This window comes from Pan paniscus, chromosome 3 (assembly GCF_029289425.2).
Source record: "Pan paniscus chromosome 3, NHGRI_mPanPan1-v2.0_pri, whole genome shotgun sequence".
NCBI classification, from domain to species: domain Eukaryota; kingdom Metazoa; phylum Chordata; class Mammalia; order Primates; family Hominidae; genus Pan; species Pan paniscus.
In genome coordinates this window covers 116,357,970-116,376,380 of record NC_073252.2, presented here as the reverse complement: position 1 = coordinate 116,376,380, position 18,411 = coordinate 116,357,970, and the positions used below count along the sequence as shown (strand labels likewise).

Genomic DNA, 18,411 nt, shown 5'->3' with positions numbered 1-18,411 from the left:
AATGAAATGAATGGATACTTTGTGAATCTAATATTTTTGGAAGTTATTATGAAGCCATACATAACTTTGAAATATGCAAATTATGCTAGAGTTTTTGGGTAGGATTGATTTTTTAAATTAATTTCTTAATTTTCTTACCTGTGAAAGGCCATTGTAGGTGATTTTAAACAGAATTTTATGCAATTCTTAAGTTGTCTGAGGTTAATTCTGTCTCTGCTCAGTTGTCCCACTTGCTACCTCCCAGTGCCTGCTCTGGAACCAGTCCCAATGAGAAGAGGAATGTAGGTCTTTGAACCACACTTAAGGAATAAGACCAAAGTGTTATCTTTCCTAAGGGTGCTTGAATTTAAATCTTGGCTCTTTTAAAGACTGAAAGGAATGACTTAAATTGTGGACTTTGGGACAGCTCTTTGGGTGTGGTATATTAGAGGAGGTGAGTTTCCAGGGGCATTCAATTATACATACTACCTAGTGGCTATTTTTCCAAGACTAGCATTAGGCAGTATTTTCAAAATGAAGATTATGGACATAATCTTCAGAATTTTAATGACTACTACTGAAAGTTAAAAGGGGAAAACACATTTTATTTTTCCTTAGTGGATGAACAAATCAAATGGAAGATATAACACAGCTAATTACAGCTAATTCATATGCAGAATATTTAATTTTGTTTCTGTGTTTCTTATTGATGACCTCATGAGAAGAGGAAGGTAATAAATGATAAAAACTTCATATGTGATGTAATCTAGTATTTGAGATACAAGATCTGATATTAGTCATACTCTTCCACTTTTTCCCCCTTTGAAAATTACAGTGGTTGCTTCTTGATGAGGAGATATTGGAATAAAGAAAAAAATATAATAGGACTGTCTGTTTGCCTAGATAAAAAAGAAAATATAATTAGCATTGACATCAGGATGTTAATTACAAAAAAGAAGGAGCTTGCTAAATCCTCACTTAAAGGAAGAAACACATGCCACACACAGTGGAGGCTAAATCATTCTGCCTGGATCCCTTACTACTTAAGTTTAAAAATCATGTTAACCCAGGACTGGCTCAATATGTTCAAATGATTATTTACTATTAAAGGGTTTTGGGATTCTTTTCCACTTTAGGATCAGTACGACTTCGTGGCGGCAAAAATGAGTTTGAAGGCACAGTGGAAGTATATGCAAGTGGAGTTTGGGGCACTGTCTGTAGCAGCCACTGGGATGATTCTGATGCATCAGTCATTTGTCACCAGCTGCAGCTGGGGTGAGTGTACCCATCCCTGACCAAATCAGTCTGCTAGTATTTGAGAATAATGCTGGGTGCCCGTCATTGCTTTGTAAAGCTTGTATCTTTGTTTCTTACTGTCACTTTCCTCATTCTCACTTTTCACAAAAGAGCTATAAAGAAAGGGCCCCAAATGGAAGAAATGAATTCTCTCACATGCAAATGTACTTCACATATTACTATCTGGGCTGAACTAGGAAAATGGGCAAATACTAAGTGGGCAAATTTAAAAGCATCTTTTGGTCTTTGTCTTTAACAAAATGCAGAGGCCTTTGAAGCAAGTTTTGCCTTTACAAATTCTAAGAATTTGATTCTAAAAATTATAATTTCTTAGAATTGTAATGAATTACTTATAATTATTCTAATTATTAATTATAATAATTAATTAGCGCAGCCTTAACTTGTTGTTGTCATTTGATTTTACCTTTCTACTTTTATCCACCCACAAGTTCCATTTGTGTGTGAAAGGGGCAATGTTTACCTGTGCCCTTGTCCTTGATGGGGAAGTGGTGATGTCCCAGGCCTTAGGTTTTGGTGCTGAGGAGGTCTTGTGGAAGATGGCAGCTTCTGTCAGCTCTGGTAGTGTCCTGCTGTCCTGAGGAGCTGCCAGCCTGGGAACTGGCTCCACTGTAACCCTAGGCACTGTCTTTACGACAAGTCAGTGTATTTTGAATTCATCATTCCCAGCATCTTTATTCCTTGTGCCATAGAGTTTCACCAGGAGCAGAAGGCTTCTTTTTGGGACAACAGGTTTTATTTTTGTTTTTCTTATTCTTTTGTTTTTGTGTCTCGTTTATGTTTTCTAAGCGCACTTAACATATGTTTTTTCTTGGCCTTTATCACCAGAGATCTTTAGAAAGCATGGAAATATTTTGTTATAAAAAAAATACAGTCTAAAAGACTGAAAAAGAGGTTTGCAGTTTGCAAGTATTTTGCATTAATAATCAGAGTGGTAATATGATGACACAAAATGAAGAAGTAGAACTTTAATTTACCAGATTTCTCTTGTCTTACCACTAGGAAGCTGAGGAATGAGTATTGAATAAAGGCAAAGCTTGAAGGCCTAAATTTTGCTTAGATTTTTGATGCTGTTAGAGCAATAAATAGGGTTATTATAGTAAATTAAAATTAATTATTTTGATGAGTTGATATAAATCAGGATGAACGAAGGAGTAAGGCCAGAGCCTATAAAGTGTTATCGTGCTTGGAAATGTTAATTACTGATTTTATCATGAATACTTAGTCTGGCAACCAGACAATTGGCAAGTGGGCAGGTCACAAAGAATGATGATTTCATGCTTTTTCCTTTGAGGGGCAAGAGATGTAATAAATTTGTAGGCTGATGTCAATGTCTTCCTTTATATACATACCTATTTGTGCTTTTATTACCCCGGAAAATCAGAAAGGAATAAAATTTTCTGTGAGATACAAAGAAACAAGAACGCTATAGTGGAGGTGTGAACTACTGTGTGGTTTATTAGTCTTTTGATTGATGAAAGTATATAAACTATTATTCTGCAAACAAACTTCAGATAAGCTGATCCAGCTGCTTATATAGTATCATCTCTCAGTAGTCCATTTAAAAAAAAAAGGAATTGCACGATAAAATCAGAGAAACCCAGCTTTATTGCTGTGAAGACACATTTACATTTTAGATATACCCCAAATATTTACAGTTTGGTTGATGGAATGCTGCAGCATGGAGACAGTTGTAGAGATTACCATGTTAATCAGATAAGCATTTCATCTTTTTAAAATTTAATGCCAGTTTGTACACAGCAGAGGTTACTTACAAAAATATGTGGATTAGATGAGCTAAAAGCAGAACCCGTCTGTATGCTATTATTTTCATTTTTTCTTTTAAAAATACTCTCCTGGTGTTAGGAAAGAGATGCATGTTGCTATTTTATTGATTGGTTTCAAAGGCTTGCTAGCAAATACTATATACAGTGTAAGGTTTTAAAAATTATAAACGGATTGCCTCCCGTGATGATATTGTGCTTAGATGTAGTAATAATAATTTTGAAAATGCTAGCCTAGAATGTTAGAGTCAGAAAGAATCTTCAAGCATCCAGATTTTTCTTTTGACACATTAGAAGACAAAGTCTTCGAGTTACTTGCAGCTTGGCATGACTTTTAGCTGAGCCCAGACTGGAGTCCAAGCCTCACTGAAGCTCGTGACACACCTCTTGCACACAGCCTTACTTTTTATGTCTGCAGTACTTGGCCATTTTCTTCTAAATCAGTCATTGATGGTAAAGGCACATAAAGTAGTTATTCAAGATTGATGAAAAGAATTCCATAGGTAGGCAACCCACGTTGTGATCTGATGTTTTGATTTCCTTGAAACTGATGTAGTCTTTTGTGTTTTTCTTCTTTCTTTCTTCTTTTCTTCCATATTCATCTTTGTTGATTTCTTCCATTTTTTTTCAAATCCAAATGTTTTGATAAAAAGTTTTGCCTACATTTGATAAACCTAATATCGCTCATTGTACTTCCAGAGGAAAAGGAATAGCAAAACAAACCCCGTTTTCTGGACTGGGCCTTATTCCCATTTATTGGAGCAATGTCCGTTGCCGAGGAGATGAAGAAAATATACTGCTTTGTGAAAAAGACATCTGGCAGGGTGGGGTGTGTCCTCAGAAGATGGCAGCTGCTGTCACGTGTAGCTTTTCCCATGGTAAAAAAAAGAAAAAAGTTCTGTTGTTTTACTTTCATTATGTTTTAAACGTGATTCCAGATGATGAAAGTGTCTTAGTTATAATCATTTCCTTAAAGACTTTAATTACAGAAATAAGTCTGAGTCAAAATATTTTACCATCTAATTAGTCTTCAATATGAGTACCGTTAATTTGAATTCCATTTGATTTTCCAATAGTATCTCATTTGTAACATATTTTCTATTTTATATAATTTGCTTAAATAAATATGTATACTCTATAGGTTATATATATATATATATACTGTATAATATATTGTATATGAAACACATATTTTAGTCGTGGAAAATTATGATGGAATCAAGCTGGAAAATAATCATGAAAGTAAATATAGAATACAGCAAATACAACAAAATATTTTCACTTTGTGTAATGCAATATAATTATGGCATCAGTGTTCTTGGGGCTGTAGAGAGCACCTTCCCTAAAAATGGATTGTTGGCTTGAATGAGGGCTTCTTCCAAGTTCCATAGAGTAGGTATGTGGTAATTATCAGTATGGGTTCAGTGTACAGATATGTTTATATTCATGGAAGTAGAGGAAGGAACAACTGCCTTTAAGATGGTGAAAGAGTTTTCTGGGTACCATGGTGTATTTTAATGAATGATCACAACCTGAAGCCACCATACTCTCATGGTATCCCTTTTTGCATTTTCCTTGGTGATAGGGGCATGACCAGATATCCCAGGACTTGGAATGGTAGCAGTCAGCCCAGGGCAGTGGTTTTTGTTTGAGTACAAGTATCAGGGGGGAAGAATAAGGAAGCTCCTACCACAAAACAGAGAGACCCAGTTTGGAGTAATTTGTCTGGATTGGCTGGAAGAGCCAATGGAGGGATATAGTCCAGGTGTATGCTCTGAGAGCTATAATCCTTTTTTTTTGACTGGGAGAGGCATATGTTAAACCTTGATGTCTTGTAAGTTTTCCCTTTTCTTCTTTTGGTTCTCTACCTTTGGGTAATGCTACTTTTGCTAAATCCAATGCTGCTTCAAGGATGATGTGAACTGGGCCCAATAATTTATTGCTCTTTGTAGATTATTGGTTTTACTCTATGCTCAACCTGATTGATAAAATGTTTTTCAAGTAGTAAAGTAAAAAATTTTAAAAATAATTATAATTTTTTTCAGGATATCTAGCTACATTTTTTACTCCTTCCACCTTCTATAATCTATTCATCTGTTTATATTCTGGTTGCAAAGATAATTTTATGGTCATCTATAAACATATATAAAATATAGAAAGTTATGATAAATTAGAAGTGAGAATTTAAAAAGATTCTCTCATGGTGGATTAAATGAGAATGTGTAGTTGTATAGCTGAAGTCAGCGAACATTGAGTTCACCTTAAGGGATAGTGATAGATCTTTAGTATACTTCCCTTAAATTTGGGAATTACACTTAGTGTCTTGTCATTCTGTACTTGTAGCTTTTCCAACATTTCAAAGTAGAAGATTGCATGCAACTTGGATACAGAAAATAGCAGCAATCTAAATGAAAACGTGGGGAGTTTAATTATCTATAAGCTAAATATGAGTCCATTGATTTACTGAATTTTCTTTCAAATGAGTTTTGTGTTTGTTGGAAGGATGGGGCTGTTAACTAAATCTTGTCCTTGTGCTTTTCTGTATTTTTTATATTTTAACAGTCATCCAAAAAGAAAAAGAAACCACATTTTAAAATAAAACACAACATAGGAAAGTGAAAGGTGGTATGCCATAAACAGTCTAGGTCCTAGATGGTTTTCAATTTTCTCTTAAAAATTTTTGTTTTTCTGTTTTCTCCAAGCTTAACAGGTGGGGAAAAATATATTAAGAAATGTATACATGTTTTTCTGTATTTTGTAAGCTTTTTAAAGGAAAAATAAACATCATAATTTGTGAGAATTATATTACCATCATTCAGCCATATATATTAAACCTGTCTTTATCCATTAACAAATTGTAAGTGCTAGTTAACTTATACAAGTAAACAGTATATGCAGATAGTCACTAATCTAAATTTCTGCTACAAAACTCAAATATGAGTGCTTACTTTGGCAGCACATGTACAAAACTCAAATATGATATTTGAATTTAAGTGTGAATATCCAAATGCCGTTTACTGACTGCTACACTGTGGAAAATTAGAAACATATTTCATACAGATAAATGATTAGTATTTGGCAAAAAGTACAACTAGACTTCATAATAGAGGACCAACCTGTTAATTTTTACCATATTACGTCCTTTATTCTAGTAAAATTAGACTGCCTTACTCTGCCAGACACATTCAGCTTTGTGCTTCTTTCTTTTGTTCATAATGTTCAAGTGGCCTGAACATGCTTCCCTCATCTCTGACTTCCAAATCCCATCTATCTTGGCCCTCTTAAAAAAACTGCTTTTTCACAAGTGATTCCCTAAGTACCCCTACCCATGAGTAAGGTCCTTTGCTTCTGAACCACTGTAGGGTTTTTTGATAATCTCTTGTCTGTACTCCTTTTATCGACGCCCTTAGGCAGTAAACTTCCTGAGGGCCGGGTCTGTCTGGTGTCTCTTCGAATGCCCTGCAGCACTGATCATAACACCTTGTACAAGGCATATGTCTGATATCTGTTAATCAGAAATTAATGAATGGATGTTGCCAATTATTTTTTCTTGTTTGGAGTATCTTTTCTAGGTTTATTTAGCATTGCTTGTCAGTTGAGGCAGTCAATAAATAATTATTATATGCCTCTATATACTAGGTACCTGAAATACATAGGTGTAAAGGAACACAGTATTTCTGTCCTCATTCTAGCCAAGAGGAGTGAGACAATTGACATGTAAACAGTAAATCAGGACAATTTTAGATAAAAGTAAATACTCTCAGGAAGACAAAATTAGGCAATGTAATAGGAAGTCCCTTAGTGTGCTGTCTTATCCAGGGCAGAGAAGAGACAGAGAAGTTCACAGTCTGACAAGGGCTAGATCAGGGCTGTAGATTATGAGACGGTAGTCACATTCGATGGTCCTTATCAGCGAAAACGGATATGAGCTGATTCATGCCCAAATGAAGTTTCAATATTGTTCTGTTGAGGTACTGGCCATGATGTCCAGCAACTTGTTTTAACGAATTAGATATTAACTTTGACTTGATTTCTACAAATGCATAAATAATTCTATACTGAAAACAAGTATGTTATAGACATAAGTGTCATTCTTAATAATGACATATTGGTAATGCTCAAGTTACTGTAAATAAAAAAAAATCAGTGCCACCACCATAATACTATAAAAATCAAACACATTTCCAGTAATGCGCAGCTTTTGAGTGTGCCTTTTCTAGTTTCTGAGGTTGTTGGGGAAAAGTGAATTTAAACACATTTCCTCCTAAGAGTTACTTGTGTTCATATAATTCAATTTGGGATATTTTAATTGGCCAAGATTACCATAATATATTAGATATATATACGTATGTCCATATCACTGGTGTGGCTTTATAAATATTATTTAATTATTGAGAATGGCAAAAAATATAGAATATACCTAATCTTATCCATCAATGTAAATGCATAGGTTTTGCTTATTTTTAACTTCACATTGCACAGGCCCAACGTTCCCCATCATTCGCCTTGCTGGAGGCAGCAGTGTGCATGAAGGCCGGGTGGAGCTCTACCATGCTGGCCAGTGGGGAACCGTCTGTGATGACCAATGGGATGATGCTGATGCAGAAGTGATCTGCAGGCAGCTGGGCCTCAGGTTTGTTTTTACTACTCTTGTTTTGCTTAAACTTTTGAATCTTATTATTTCCATACCCAAAGGCAGGTGCTGTTTGTTTAAATTGCACATTTCCTTGAACAAATAGGACAAGCTACCTTTTGATCTTTGTAGTAGGGCTGTAGGCTTCCTGAAGAGCAGTTAATGTGTACTCTGTAGGTTTAACCTGCTTGTATCTGAATTAGGCTGATTTTATGTCACTAAGAATCTAAGCTTTTACTACTTCTCATTAGTAGTCTTTACGTTACTCCCAGGTAGTAACCAGCACTGTAAACTATAGTGACTTAATCAAATTCCATATGATGAAAAACTGGTTGTTAGCTTGTAACTCAAATTTAACTTCTAGTCATGAAATGTTGTCTAAACTTTTCAACTGCGCTTCCTTGTTAGGTATGTGCTTAGAACAAAGGATATTTATTAATGTACAAAGGAGATAATTCCCCTGTAGGGTTGGAAAGGAAGCCTATGTCATGAAAACAGCAGTCTGAAAATCAACATTCCAGGTTGCCTCAGTTGGGATTATTCTGGAATATTATAATTTTAGACCTTCTAATCCCTCTGTTTAGTGATTCTGAACATTGGTATAACAAGCCTGAAAGTTTCTCTAAAATTATATTGGGGGATCTTTTAAAAGTTAATCATTTTCTTCAGATTTTTAAAAATATTTCATTTAGTTAATCATTTACTTCAGAATTTAAAAATATTTCATTTAGCACTGAGGGGGCCAATGATGGGAGTCCTGTTCTTCCCTGTTCATTGTGTTCAGTTAACCATAATCCTTGACTGGAGCATGATTGTTGAACCTTGAACAGTTTTTACAGTTCAATTTTTTTGTAATTTTTAAAAATAATTGGCTCTCTTTTTCAAAATTCTATGTTATATTTGAAGTATTTTAAAGTAAAATATAGACACTTTAACACTTTGTCTATAAACACTTCAGCATGCATCTCTTACGAATAAGAACATTGTTCTATGTAGCCAAATTATCATTATCACAACTAATTATTGGTAATCATTTTTAATATTGTCTAATACTTCATCTTATTCAAATTTTCAGAGTTGCCTCTACAGTGTCCTTGGCAGATGGCTTGTCTGAAGCAGAATTTAGTCCAAGACCAATCTGGATATTATGTTCCTTAAGTGTCTTTTACTCTAGAAAGGCCTGGGTTTTTTCTTGTTGCTGTTTTTTTTTGGTTTGGTTTGGTTTTTCCATAATGCTGATTTGTTGAAGAGCCCAGGCCAGTTGTTTTGGAGACTGTCCCATCTTCTGAATTTGTCTTATTTTTTTCCTTCTGGTGTCATTTAGTTTACTCTTCTGGTTCTTGTAATTCATAAAATTAGAGTTTAGGTTTAAAGGCTTGATTAGATCAAAGCAAACATTTTGTCTGGAAATCATCACAGGTAATGTATTCTCATCTTGCATTTCACCAGGAGTCATGAAAAGCTCTAGTTTTCCCCACAAATGAAGCTGAAATTGAGCACTGGTTTAAGTGACATCAGCCTGATCCTTTACTGTAAAGTTAGATTTCCCCCTGAAACTGACTGTGGGACCTAAATGCTAATTTATAGTTCACATGTGGGACAGGAACAAACACAGCAGATCCTGTGTCAACAGGTTTTGCTGTGATTACTGGCATTGTTTACTATGGTATGATCATTTTCTTTGGGTTGGTTAGGAATATGGCGTCTTGGTTTCTTTTGAAAAAACTAACAAGTACGTTTTTGAGACAAGATTTTTTAAAAGTGTTTTGACTGGGTATCAATTTCACGAGCAATTTTCTCAAAGTTTCCCGGTGCCTGCTGTTGGAGTCAGCATAGCATATGATTATGGGCATGTGTTCTGGATGCTGAAAAACCTGAATTTAAATCCCATTTTTGGAGTTGCGAAAAGCTACAGAATATCTCTTAGTTGCAGTTTTCTCATCTATAATGTATTTCTTAATTTATAGGGTTTTGTGTCTACAAGCAGTTAGCACACATAGTAAGTACCATATACATTGGCTATCAAGGGCACTCTAATTAGGTAGTTATATTTTAAAGATGTTGTTAAACATCTTTATTGTTTACATTCAAAGTAACCAACATTTGGTAATGACAGAACACCAAACACTATTCCTCCATCTGGAACTTATATTTAGTTAGCTGTATCTATGAACTTCTATATTTTTAATACACTCTAATGTGTATATATGTGTATTCACTGGGTTATCAGTTATGTGTTCAGTGATGTGCTAATTGATTTTCATGTGAGTTACTAAGAAACCTATGTCTTTGCCAAAAATATTAAGAACTTTTAGGGTATAGTAATAGCATTTTTAATATTATCAGTTACAATATGGATTATTCTAAGTTTAAGGTAAAAGGCATTTTTGATTATTAATATATTTGTGGGTAAAGGCAAGCTTTTGTTGCTTAGAAAAATCCATAGAACATTTAAGTGACACACTGAATATTAGTTACATTACAGTTATTGAAGTGATTCCAAAAATCCATGTTGTGGCCAGGTGCAGTGGCTCATGCTTTAGGAGGCCAAGGTGGGAGGATAGGTTGAAGACTAGCCTGGGCAGTATAGCCAGATCCTGTGTCTACAAAAAAAAATTTTTAAATAGGCTGGGCACGGTGGCTCACACCTGTAATCCCAGCACTTTGGGAGGCCGAGGTGGGTGGATCACGAGGTCAGGAGTTTGAGACCAGCCTGCCCAACATGGTGAAACCTCGTCTCTACAAAAAATACAAAAATTAGCTGGGTGTGGTGGTAGGCACCTGGGATCCCAGCTACTCAGGAGGCTGAGGCAGGAGAATTGCTTGAACCCAGGAGGCAGAGGTTGCAGTGAGCCACGATTGCACCACTGTACTCCAGCCTGGGCAACAGAGCAAGACTCCGTTTCAAGAAAAGGAAAAAGAAAAAATTAGCCAAGTGTGGTGGAGCACAACTGTAGTCCCGACTACTAGGAAGGCTAAAGTGGGAAAATTACTTGAGCCCAAGAGGTTGAGGCTACTATGAGCCATGATCACATCACGGTACTCCAGCCTGGGTGAGACAGCAAGACTCTCTTTCTAAAATACAAAAATAGAAATTCATGCTGTAATGTAGAGTTCTTTTTTTGTTGTTGTTGTTTTAATGTAGAGTTCTTTCTTGAGACAATTTTTTTTTCACTTAAATAGAAACAGTTTTTAAACAAAGGCCATATTGACAAGGATAATCAGTTACCTAGAAAAAATATAGAGATAGAATCACAAGAAGGCCATATTAATGTTGAACACACTCATGGGTTAAGTAAAGTATTAACGCCTTTCTCAAACACTAGCTCATTGCTGCTTATATGAGGGGATTCTTTGGAAAAGTGATTAAAATATACAAGCAAAAATCCTCCACAAGCACTTGTAACAAATAACAATCCAGCTTTATAGAGATTTGTTTTTATTATAAGTACTCTGATGCTCTGAGCTGACATTCTTCGTTTACTTTTCTTGCACTTGATTTTATAGTTCTCTCATAAGTTTGCAATAAAGCAGTACTCTACGACTCTTCTTTCTCTATAATTTGTTTTGCTCATTTAAAGGCTAAGTACTTTCAGATGAGGATCGTTTTTTAATGGCACAGGGTTGATAGCAGACACATAATTGTTGCTTGTCTCAATTTATGATTCATTCTTAAGCAAATTTCATCTCAGTTTTATCTGCCTTGTTGAATTCCCACAGGGAAACTACATCATGCTTTTCTGGAGTAGTGGTTACAGTTTCTTTATGAGATGCTGTCATTGTTAACCTTCATCTTTTAATGGTGTCTGTATATTTTGGTAGCTGGCAAGCTTCCTAAATACAAAAGGAATTATTATACTTAAGATACTTAAATTTGATTAACCCAGAACATGGAGAAAGATGAGCAGCGGGAAAGGAGGCAGCCAGATGTTAGAAAATTAGATAACTTGAGAACGCGTATGTACCCAGTGAAGTTTAGTTGGAGACATTTTAACTGAAGTTCCTTTTTATGTGCTTAACATTAAAAGCATTTTCCATGTCTTTCAAAAACTCTTAAAAGCATAGCTTTGTACTGTGAGATCATATTTTATTTTGTGGATGTGCCATAATTTACTTGGGTATTTAAAAATTGTGGATACTTTCTTTCCTTTTAGGGTGCTTCCATTTTTACTTTTTTGCTCTAAAATTATATAGAACCATATTATTGAGTAGTAGAATACAAATTCTTCCCATATAAATTACTCTTTAAAAATTGTTTTTTGCCAGGCATGGTGTCTCATGCCTATAATCCCAACACTTTGTGGGGCTGAAGTGGGAGGACTGCTTGAGCCCAGTAGTTCCAAACCAGCCTTGGCAACATAGTGAGACCCCCATCTCTACAAGAAAAAAAAATTTAGCTGGTTGTGGTGGCATGCACTGGTGGTCCCAGCTACTCAGAGGCTGAGGTGGGAGAATTGTGAGTCCAGGAGGTTGAAGCTACAGGGAGTTGCAGTTGCACCACTGCACTCCAGCGTGGGTGACAGAGTGAGACCCTGTTTCAAAAAAAAATTTTTTTTTCTTTGCTCTTTTATTTTACGGTTCATTAAATTTTAAAAAACATTGTATAAACCAAGCTTGTCCAACCCACAGCCCGCAGGCCATATGCAGCCCAGGACGGCTTTGAATGTGGCCCAACACAAATTTGTAAACTTTCTTACAACATTATTTATTTATTTATTTATTTTAGATCATCAGCTATTGTTAGTGTTAGTCTATTTTATGTGTGGCCCAAGATAAGTCTTCTTCTTCCAATGTGGCCCAGGGAAGCCAAAAGATTGGACACCCCTGGTATAAACTTTACAACAAAGATAGCCTGGTATATGGAATTATTGAGCAGGAAAGATAACTTGTTTAACAGTTGAGGAAGTTAGGCCCACTGAGATTACACAATATTCCCCAAGTCTGTTAGTGGGAGGCAGAGTCTTGAGGTTTATGGCTCCCAATTTAGGATTTTTTCTGTTATGTTACATTATTTGTAAAATGGCGAGGTGTTAATAAGAATAAATACAAATATAGGGCTGAAAGAAATAAGGAAGTCAAGAGAGAAAGTTAAATTTAAGAAGAAAATGATAGTGACCGTGTTTTAGATAGACTGTATTTGAGGTGCCATCAGCCATCAATTGACAGCGTTCCAGGAGGCTGCAAGAATGCTCAGTGTTTCGGTCTGCTCTGTAGTCAGACAAACTTTACCATTTAGTAGTAGTGTAATGTTGGACAAGTTATTTAACTTTTGAGCCTCTGTTTCCTTATCAGTAAATTTGGTATAATAGCATCATTCGGTTGCAGGGAGGAAGAAATTAGTTAATATGTCTAAAAGCACTGTTAGACCAGTGCCAGGCATGCAGGAAGCATTTGATACACATCAAACATCATTATTGGAGATGGCGGGGATTGTTTTCTAGAGAGAAATCTAGGATATTAAAAATGAGTTTTTTCATCCATGGATTACAGACTCTGTATATGGCACAAACTGATAATTGCAGTTAAAGAGCCAATCTTTTATAACCTAATAAATAATTATGTTGTACAATAGAATGGCCTAACTCTATTCTAGGTCTACCTCAAAGCAGTAGCTAAGCCTGGGGATTGAGTTAGTCAGATGGTGCCATTTATTTGGCCTTTTTCTGTGTATGTAAGGGGGAAACAAAAGCAAAAATTTTGTATTAATACAATTTGATTAGCTAAATAGATTTAAGAATGTTTTGAATAGGGATTGGAAATAGAACCAGTTCAGTAAGTGTTTATTGGGGATTGCTGTTATGTAGGTCAAATATCTTTACACAGAAAATAATTCAGGGTGTTAGATCAGAGTATCTCTGCCCAAAAATTTATTTACAGATTATCAGAGGGTAAAAAACTAGACAACACTAGAGCTTTTATTACAGATGAACTGCTGGGGCTGGTATGGAAATAATTTCCATGAAGGACAGAGAACACACAGCTTTATCAAATTCACATTTACTTGAACAGTTCACGAGTTTTATGTTGATTTCCTCAGTATTGTAATTCATGACTCTTTAAAAGCAGAGTCATCAATTATTTTGGTATTCTCTTGAAAGCCAGCATAGTTCTGAGTACCAGGAAATGCTAGTGACTGGCTGAAGCAATGTGTGAATATGTAAATACTATTTTCTTAACTTAAACTAAAAAGTTAGCCAGAAAACCTGATTTTGTGTTACATTATAGTTTCCTGGTTAATGTTTTTTGTTGTTGTACTCAAGTTTATTCCGCTGGTTATTCTGATTAGTTTATTTTAAACATTTTTGTATCATTAAAATAATAAAAATACAGAAATGGATGAGAAGAAAAGAAAACACCCAGGTAGTGTTTTTTTTTTTTTTAAATTTTCAGCTTTTCATGGGTATATTGGACCCATGTAATGATCATAGTACCCATAGGTAGTTTTTCAACCTACATCTCTCATCCCCCAGTAGCCTGCAGTATCTGTTGCTCTGACATTTATGTCCATGTGTGTTCAATATTTAGCTCCCACTTATAAATGAGAACATGTGGTACTTGGTTTTCTGTTCCTGTGTTAATTCACTTAGGATTGTGGCTTCCAGCTTTGTCCATTTGCTGCGCATCAATGGTGGATTAGATAAAGAGATATTGGCATGTGTATACCATAGGATACCATGTAGCCATGAAAAAGAATGAAACTGGGCTGGGAGTGGTGGCTCACGCCTGTAATCCTTTGGGAGGCCGAGGCGGGTGGATCACAATGTCAGGAGTTCGAGACCAGCCTGACCAACATGGTGAAACCTGTCTCTACTAAAAATTCAAAAATTAGTGGGTGTGGTGGTGGGCGCCTGTAATCCCAGCTACTCAGGAGGTTGAGGCAGGAGAATCGCTTGAACCCGGGAGGCAGAGATTGCAGTGAGCTGAGATTGTGCCACTGCACTCCAGCCTGTGCGACAGAGACTCTGTCTTCAAAAAACAAAAGCAAAAACAAAACAAAAGAATGAAACCATGTCCTTTGCACCAAGTGGTGTTTTCAGAGAGGATTTAAAAATACATAGCATCCCCAGAGTCAATGTTTGGGGCTTGTACTCTCTTATCTTGTAATCTCCTTTAAGGAACGGGCCAAGTTCAAAGGCAATTAACCAGAACTTTTGCTTTTTCCTTGAATGTGTGTCATGTAATAATTAATGTATTTGAAACACAATATACTTCAGCTCCCCTTTCTCAGCCTATCAGAGTATTCTCAGCCAAAGCATGACTTTAGGATTTGTTACTTTTTCTAGGGAATTAAAAAGCCTTCAGTTGCTTGTCTTTTTGCCTAAAAATTGTATGAAAGTTATATTAATATTTTAAATCTCCAAAAATGTGATAGGTAAGCATGCATTATTGTTTAATTTTACCACTAGTGATCTTGAGCTTCTTATCCTGTGGTCATTGGCCATGGATATTACTTCTTCTGTGCATAGTTGGATCCTCTCTATTGTCTATTTTTTTAAGTTGATTGCTTTGTCTTTTACTAAAATGTGATAATATCCTAGCGCTTTGAGAGGCTGAGGTGGGCAGATTGCTTGAGTTCAGGAGTTTGAGACCAGACTGGGCAACATGGAGAAACCCTATCTTTGCAAAAATTTTAAAAATTAGCCAGGCATGGTGGCATGTGCCTGTAGTCTCAGCTACTGGGGAGGCTGAGGTGGGAGGATGGCTTGAGCCTGGGAGGCAGAGTTTGCAGTGACCCAAGATTGTGCCACTGGAATCCAGCCTGAGTGACAGAACCAGATGCTGTCTTTAAAAAATTATCTATCTAGATATATATACACACACACACATATTTATATAAGTAAACTGTAACTGAAATGTGTGTGCATGTGTGTGTGTGTATATATATATATAAAACAAGTTATTACTATTATTCATTTCTAGGAGTTTTTTTTTGCAAATTGCAAATGTTTCTTCCAGCCTATTGGTTTGCATTTTGACTCTGATTATGGTGTGTTCTGCTGTATGGTAGTTTTCAATTTGTATGTGGTTGAATTTAACTTTTTTGGTTTTTGTTTTCTGACTTCTGGGTTTCCTAGGAATTCTCTCTTACCAAGGTTATAAAAACTATGTTCCTATATTTTAGTCTAGTAACTTTTTAGTTTTCTTTTCTTTCTTCCTTCCCTCCCTCCCTCCTCCTCTCTTCCTCCTGTTTCCTTTTGCTTCTTTCTCCCTCCCTCCTTTCTTTCTTTTCTTTTTTTTCCACCTATATTTAAGCCATCTGGATTTCATCTTTTTGTTATCAGTTTGGGATCAAATTTTATATTCTTCCGTATTGGTCTCAGGTTTCCTTATAGCACCTAATCATGGCTCAGTGAATTATACCCATTGAAATTTTCCTTAATAGATTTTTTTTGGTGGCATTTATCTCAGGGCAAAGATCCAAGAAGGCTGTTAATCTGCCTTTCTCTAGAGCTTTCCTATCTGGCTTCTCTGTCAGTGATCCTGTCTCCTCCTGTTTTGTCCTTCAACACTCAGTGTTCTCTAAGTCAGTTTCCATATTTGCTTTCATTAATCTCTTTCCTCTAGAGCAGGGGTCTGCAAACTTTTTCTGTAAAGGGCCAGAGAGTAAATAGACTTTGCAACTACCCAGCTGGGCCATTGTAGCATGAAAGCAGCCATAGACAATAACTTAGGAATTCGTGTGGCATCATTCCAATAAAACTTGGTTTCTGGACAGTAAAATTTGGATCTCACTTGATTTTTCACATCACAAATTATATTCTTATTTTGATTTTTTTCCTGGCGTTTATAAAATTGAAAAACCACTCGGCTCACAAGCAATATAAAAACAGATAGCATACCGGATTTGGTGCACAGGTCATATTTTGCTGACCTCTCCTCTAGGGCATAGGGCTCCTTCTCTCCTATCCTGTATCTTCCCTGTAAAAAGGAACCACAGGTCTCAGGCACACAACTCCAAGCAGTTTTCTTCTTTCAACCAATATTAGTATTTTCATAAACATATTACAAATAATACATTTCAGTAACTCAGCCTCCATCCCCAAATTGTGGGAATTACAGCTTTTACATGACTTTTGAATTTTATTTTCTGTGAGTGTTAAACTGTTCCCTTGTTTAATTTATTGTAATTTTTTTTTTTTTTTTTTAAGATGGAGTCTCGCTGTGTCACCCAGGCAGGCTGGAGTGCAGTGGCGCAATCTCGGCTCACTGCAACCTCCACCTCCAAGGTTTGAGTGATTCTCCTGCCGCAGCCTCCCAAGTAGCAGGGATTACAGACACCACCATGCCTAGCTAATTTTTGTATTTTTAGTAGAGATAGGGTTTCACTACATTGACCAGCCTGGTCTCAAATTCCTGACCTCAGGTGATCCACCCGCCTCGGCCTCCCAAAGTGTGGGGATTACAGCTGTGAGCCATGGCGCCCAGCCTATAGTAAGTGTTTTATGCACATGTTTTCTCTGGGAGAGGATTTTTTTCTACTATAAGTAATCTTTAAAACAGTTGAATTTTTTTCATAGCCTTGTACACTACTATTGCAAGATCATTTTGATTTAAAACATATTTTTCTAGGAACATCAGTGCTTTCATTGCACAAAACGTTTTATTTTGGCACAACAGCCTTTTTAAATAAAATACTTTATGTGCATTCAAATATTTGAAAATGTTTGCCTCTGATTAGATATATCTCTACCACAGGAAAATCTGAAGTTTAGTGATGCAGGTCAGAGCTTACTTAATAGTCTTCTGGGCCGTTACCTTATAATCTATAATAAAAAATAACACATACATGCATTCGTTCAGTCTCTTATAGGCCATAAATTACTTCCATAAATATTTCTTTGAAATTTACTTTAAAATAAATAAATAAATGAAACAACATTAAAACCAGAAAATGTTAAGATATTGATTGATTCTCCCTTCCTTACCATTCCCCCAACTTTACTTTTTGGGGATGAAGGAAAGTAACAACCATGGTGTTTGTTTAAACTAAATACCAAATGGTCTTTAGATAAATTGCTTAGCAGTGAAAAATATGTTATTTATCAACTGTCGGGGGTACGTGGGGATTCCTTAACGTGCCAGAAGAGGGAAGGGAACCAGCATTTATTGAGCTCCTACTTTGCATCAGTTTAATTCCTACAACCCTGCAAGTTAGCCGTTATCATCCCTGTGTTCAGCTTTGCATCCTAAGCCTGGAAGGTTTTAGTAACTTCCCCAAGGTAGCCCAGCTTGTTGAAGGTACAGCCCAGATTGGAAGCTGAGAGTCTGTGTCCACATATACTTCTCCACTTCAAAGATTGAGCTTGGAAAAAATAAGCTTTTTGACATGGTCAGTAATATACAAATATTTATACATGATTAGTGCACTCTTCTCTAGGCATATAGACATACTTTGAAACAACTGAAAACTTTATTTAGAACAATCCTATTAATTAAGCATTTATTGACTCTTTCCAGAGTAGACATGACTTTCTGTTTTGTCATTACATTTCCCTTAGCAAAACAAACAAATTCACTCACAAAATTGTCATTTTGACAATATCATTTGTGTTAGGATTCCTTTGTGTTAGGACTCCAATATTATATGTGTTAGAATTCCAAATGTTTTCCTCACATTTGTCCTATTAGTTCTAGATATTAGTCTTTAATTTTTGTTGGGGCAGATTGCTCAGAGTCCACTGTGTTACAAGTATCAGATAG

The 18,411-nt window shown here is 35.9% G+C and overlaps 1 protein-coding gene across 6 annotated transcripts in view; it reads left to right on the top strand.

The window, feature by feature from the left end:
* PRSS12 (serine protease 12) overlaps positions 1-18,411 on the top strand; it is a 74,749-nt gene that overhangs the window by 14,828 nt on the left and 41,510 nt on the right. For all 6 annotated transcript variants that reach the window (XM_034959062.3, XM_003830071.6, XM_034959063.3 and 3 more), the window contains exons 2-4: positions 1,116-1,254; positions 3,777-3,955; positions 7,560-7,710. In XM_034959062.3, the coding sequence (XP_034814953.1) occupies positions 1,116-1,254; positions 3,777-3,955; positions 7,560-7,710 (469 nt within the window). The remainder of the gene's footprint in view (positions 1-1,115; positions 1,255-3,776; positions 3,956-7,559; positions 7,711-18,411) is intronic.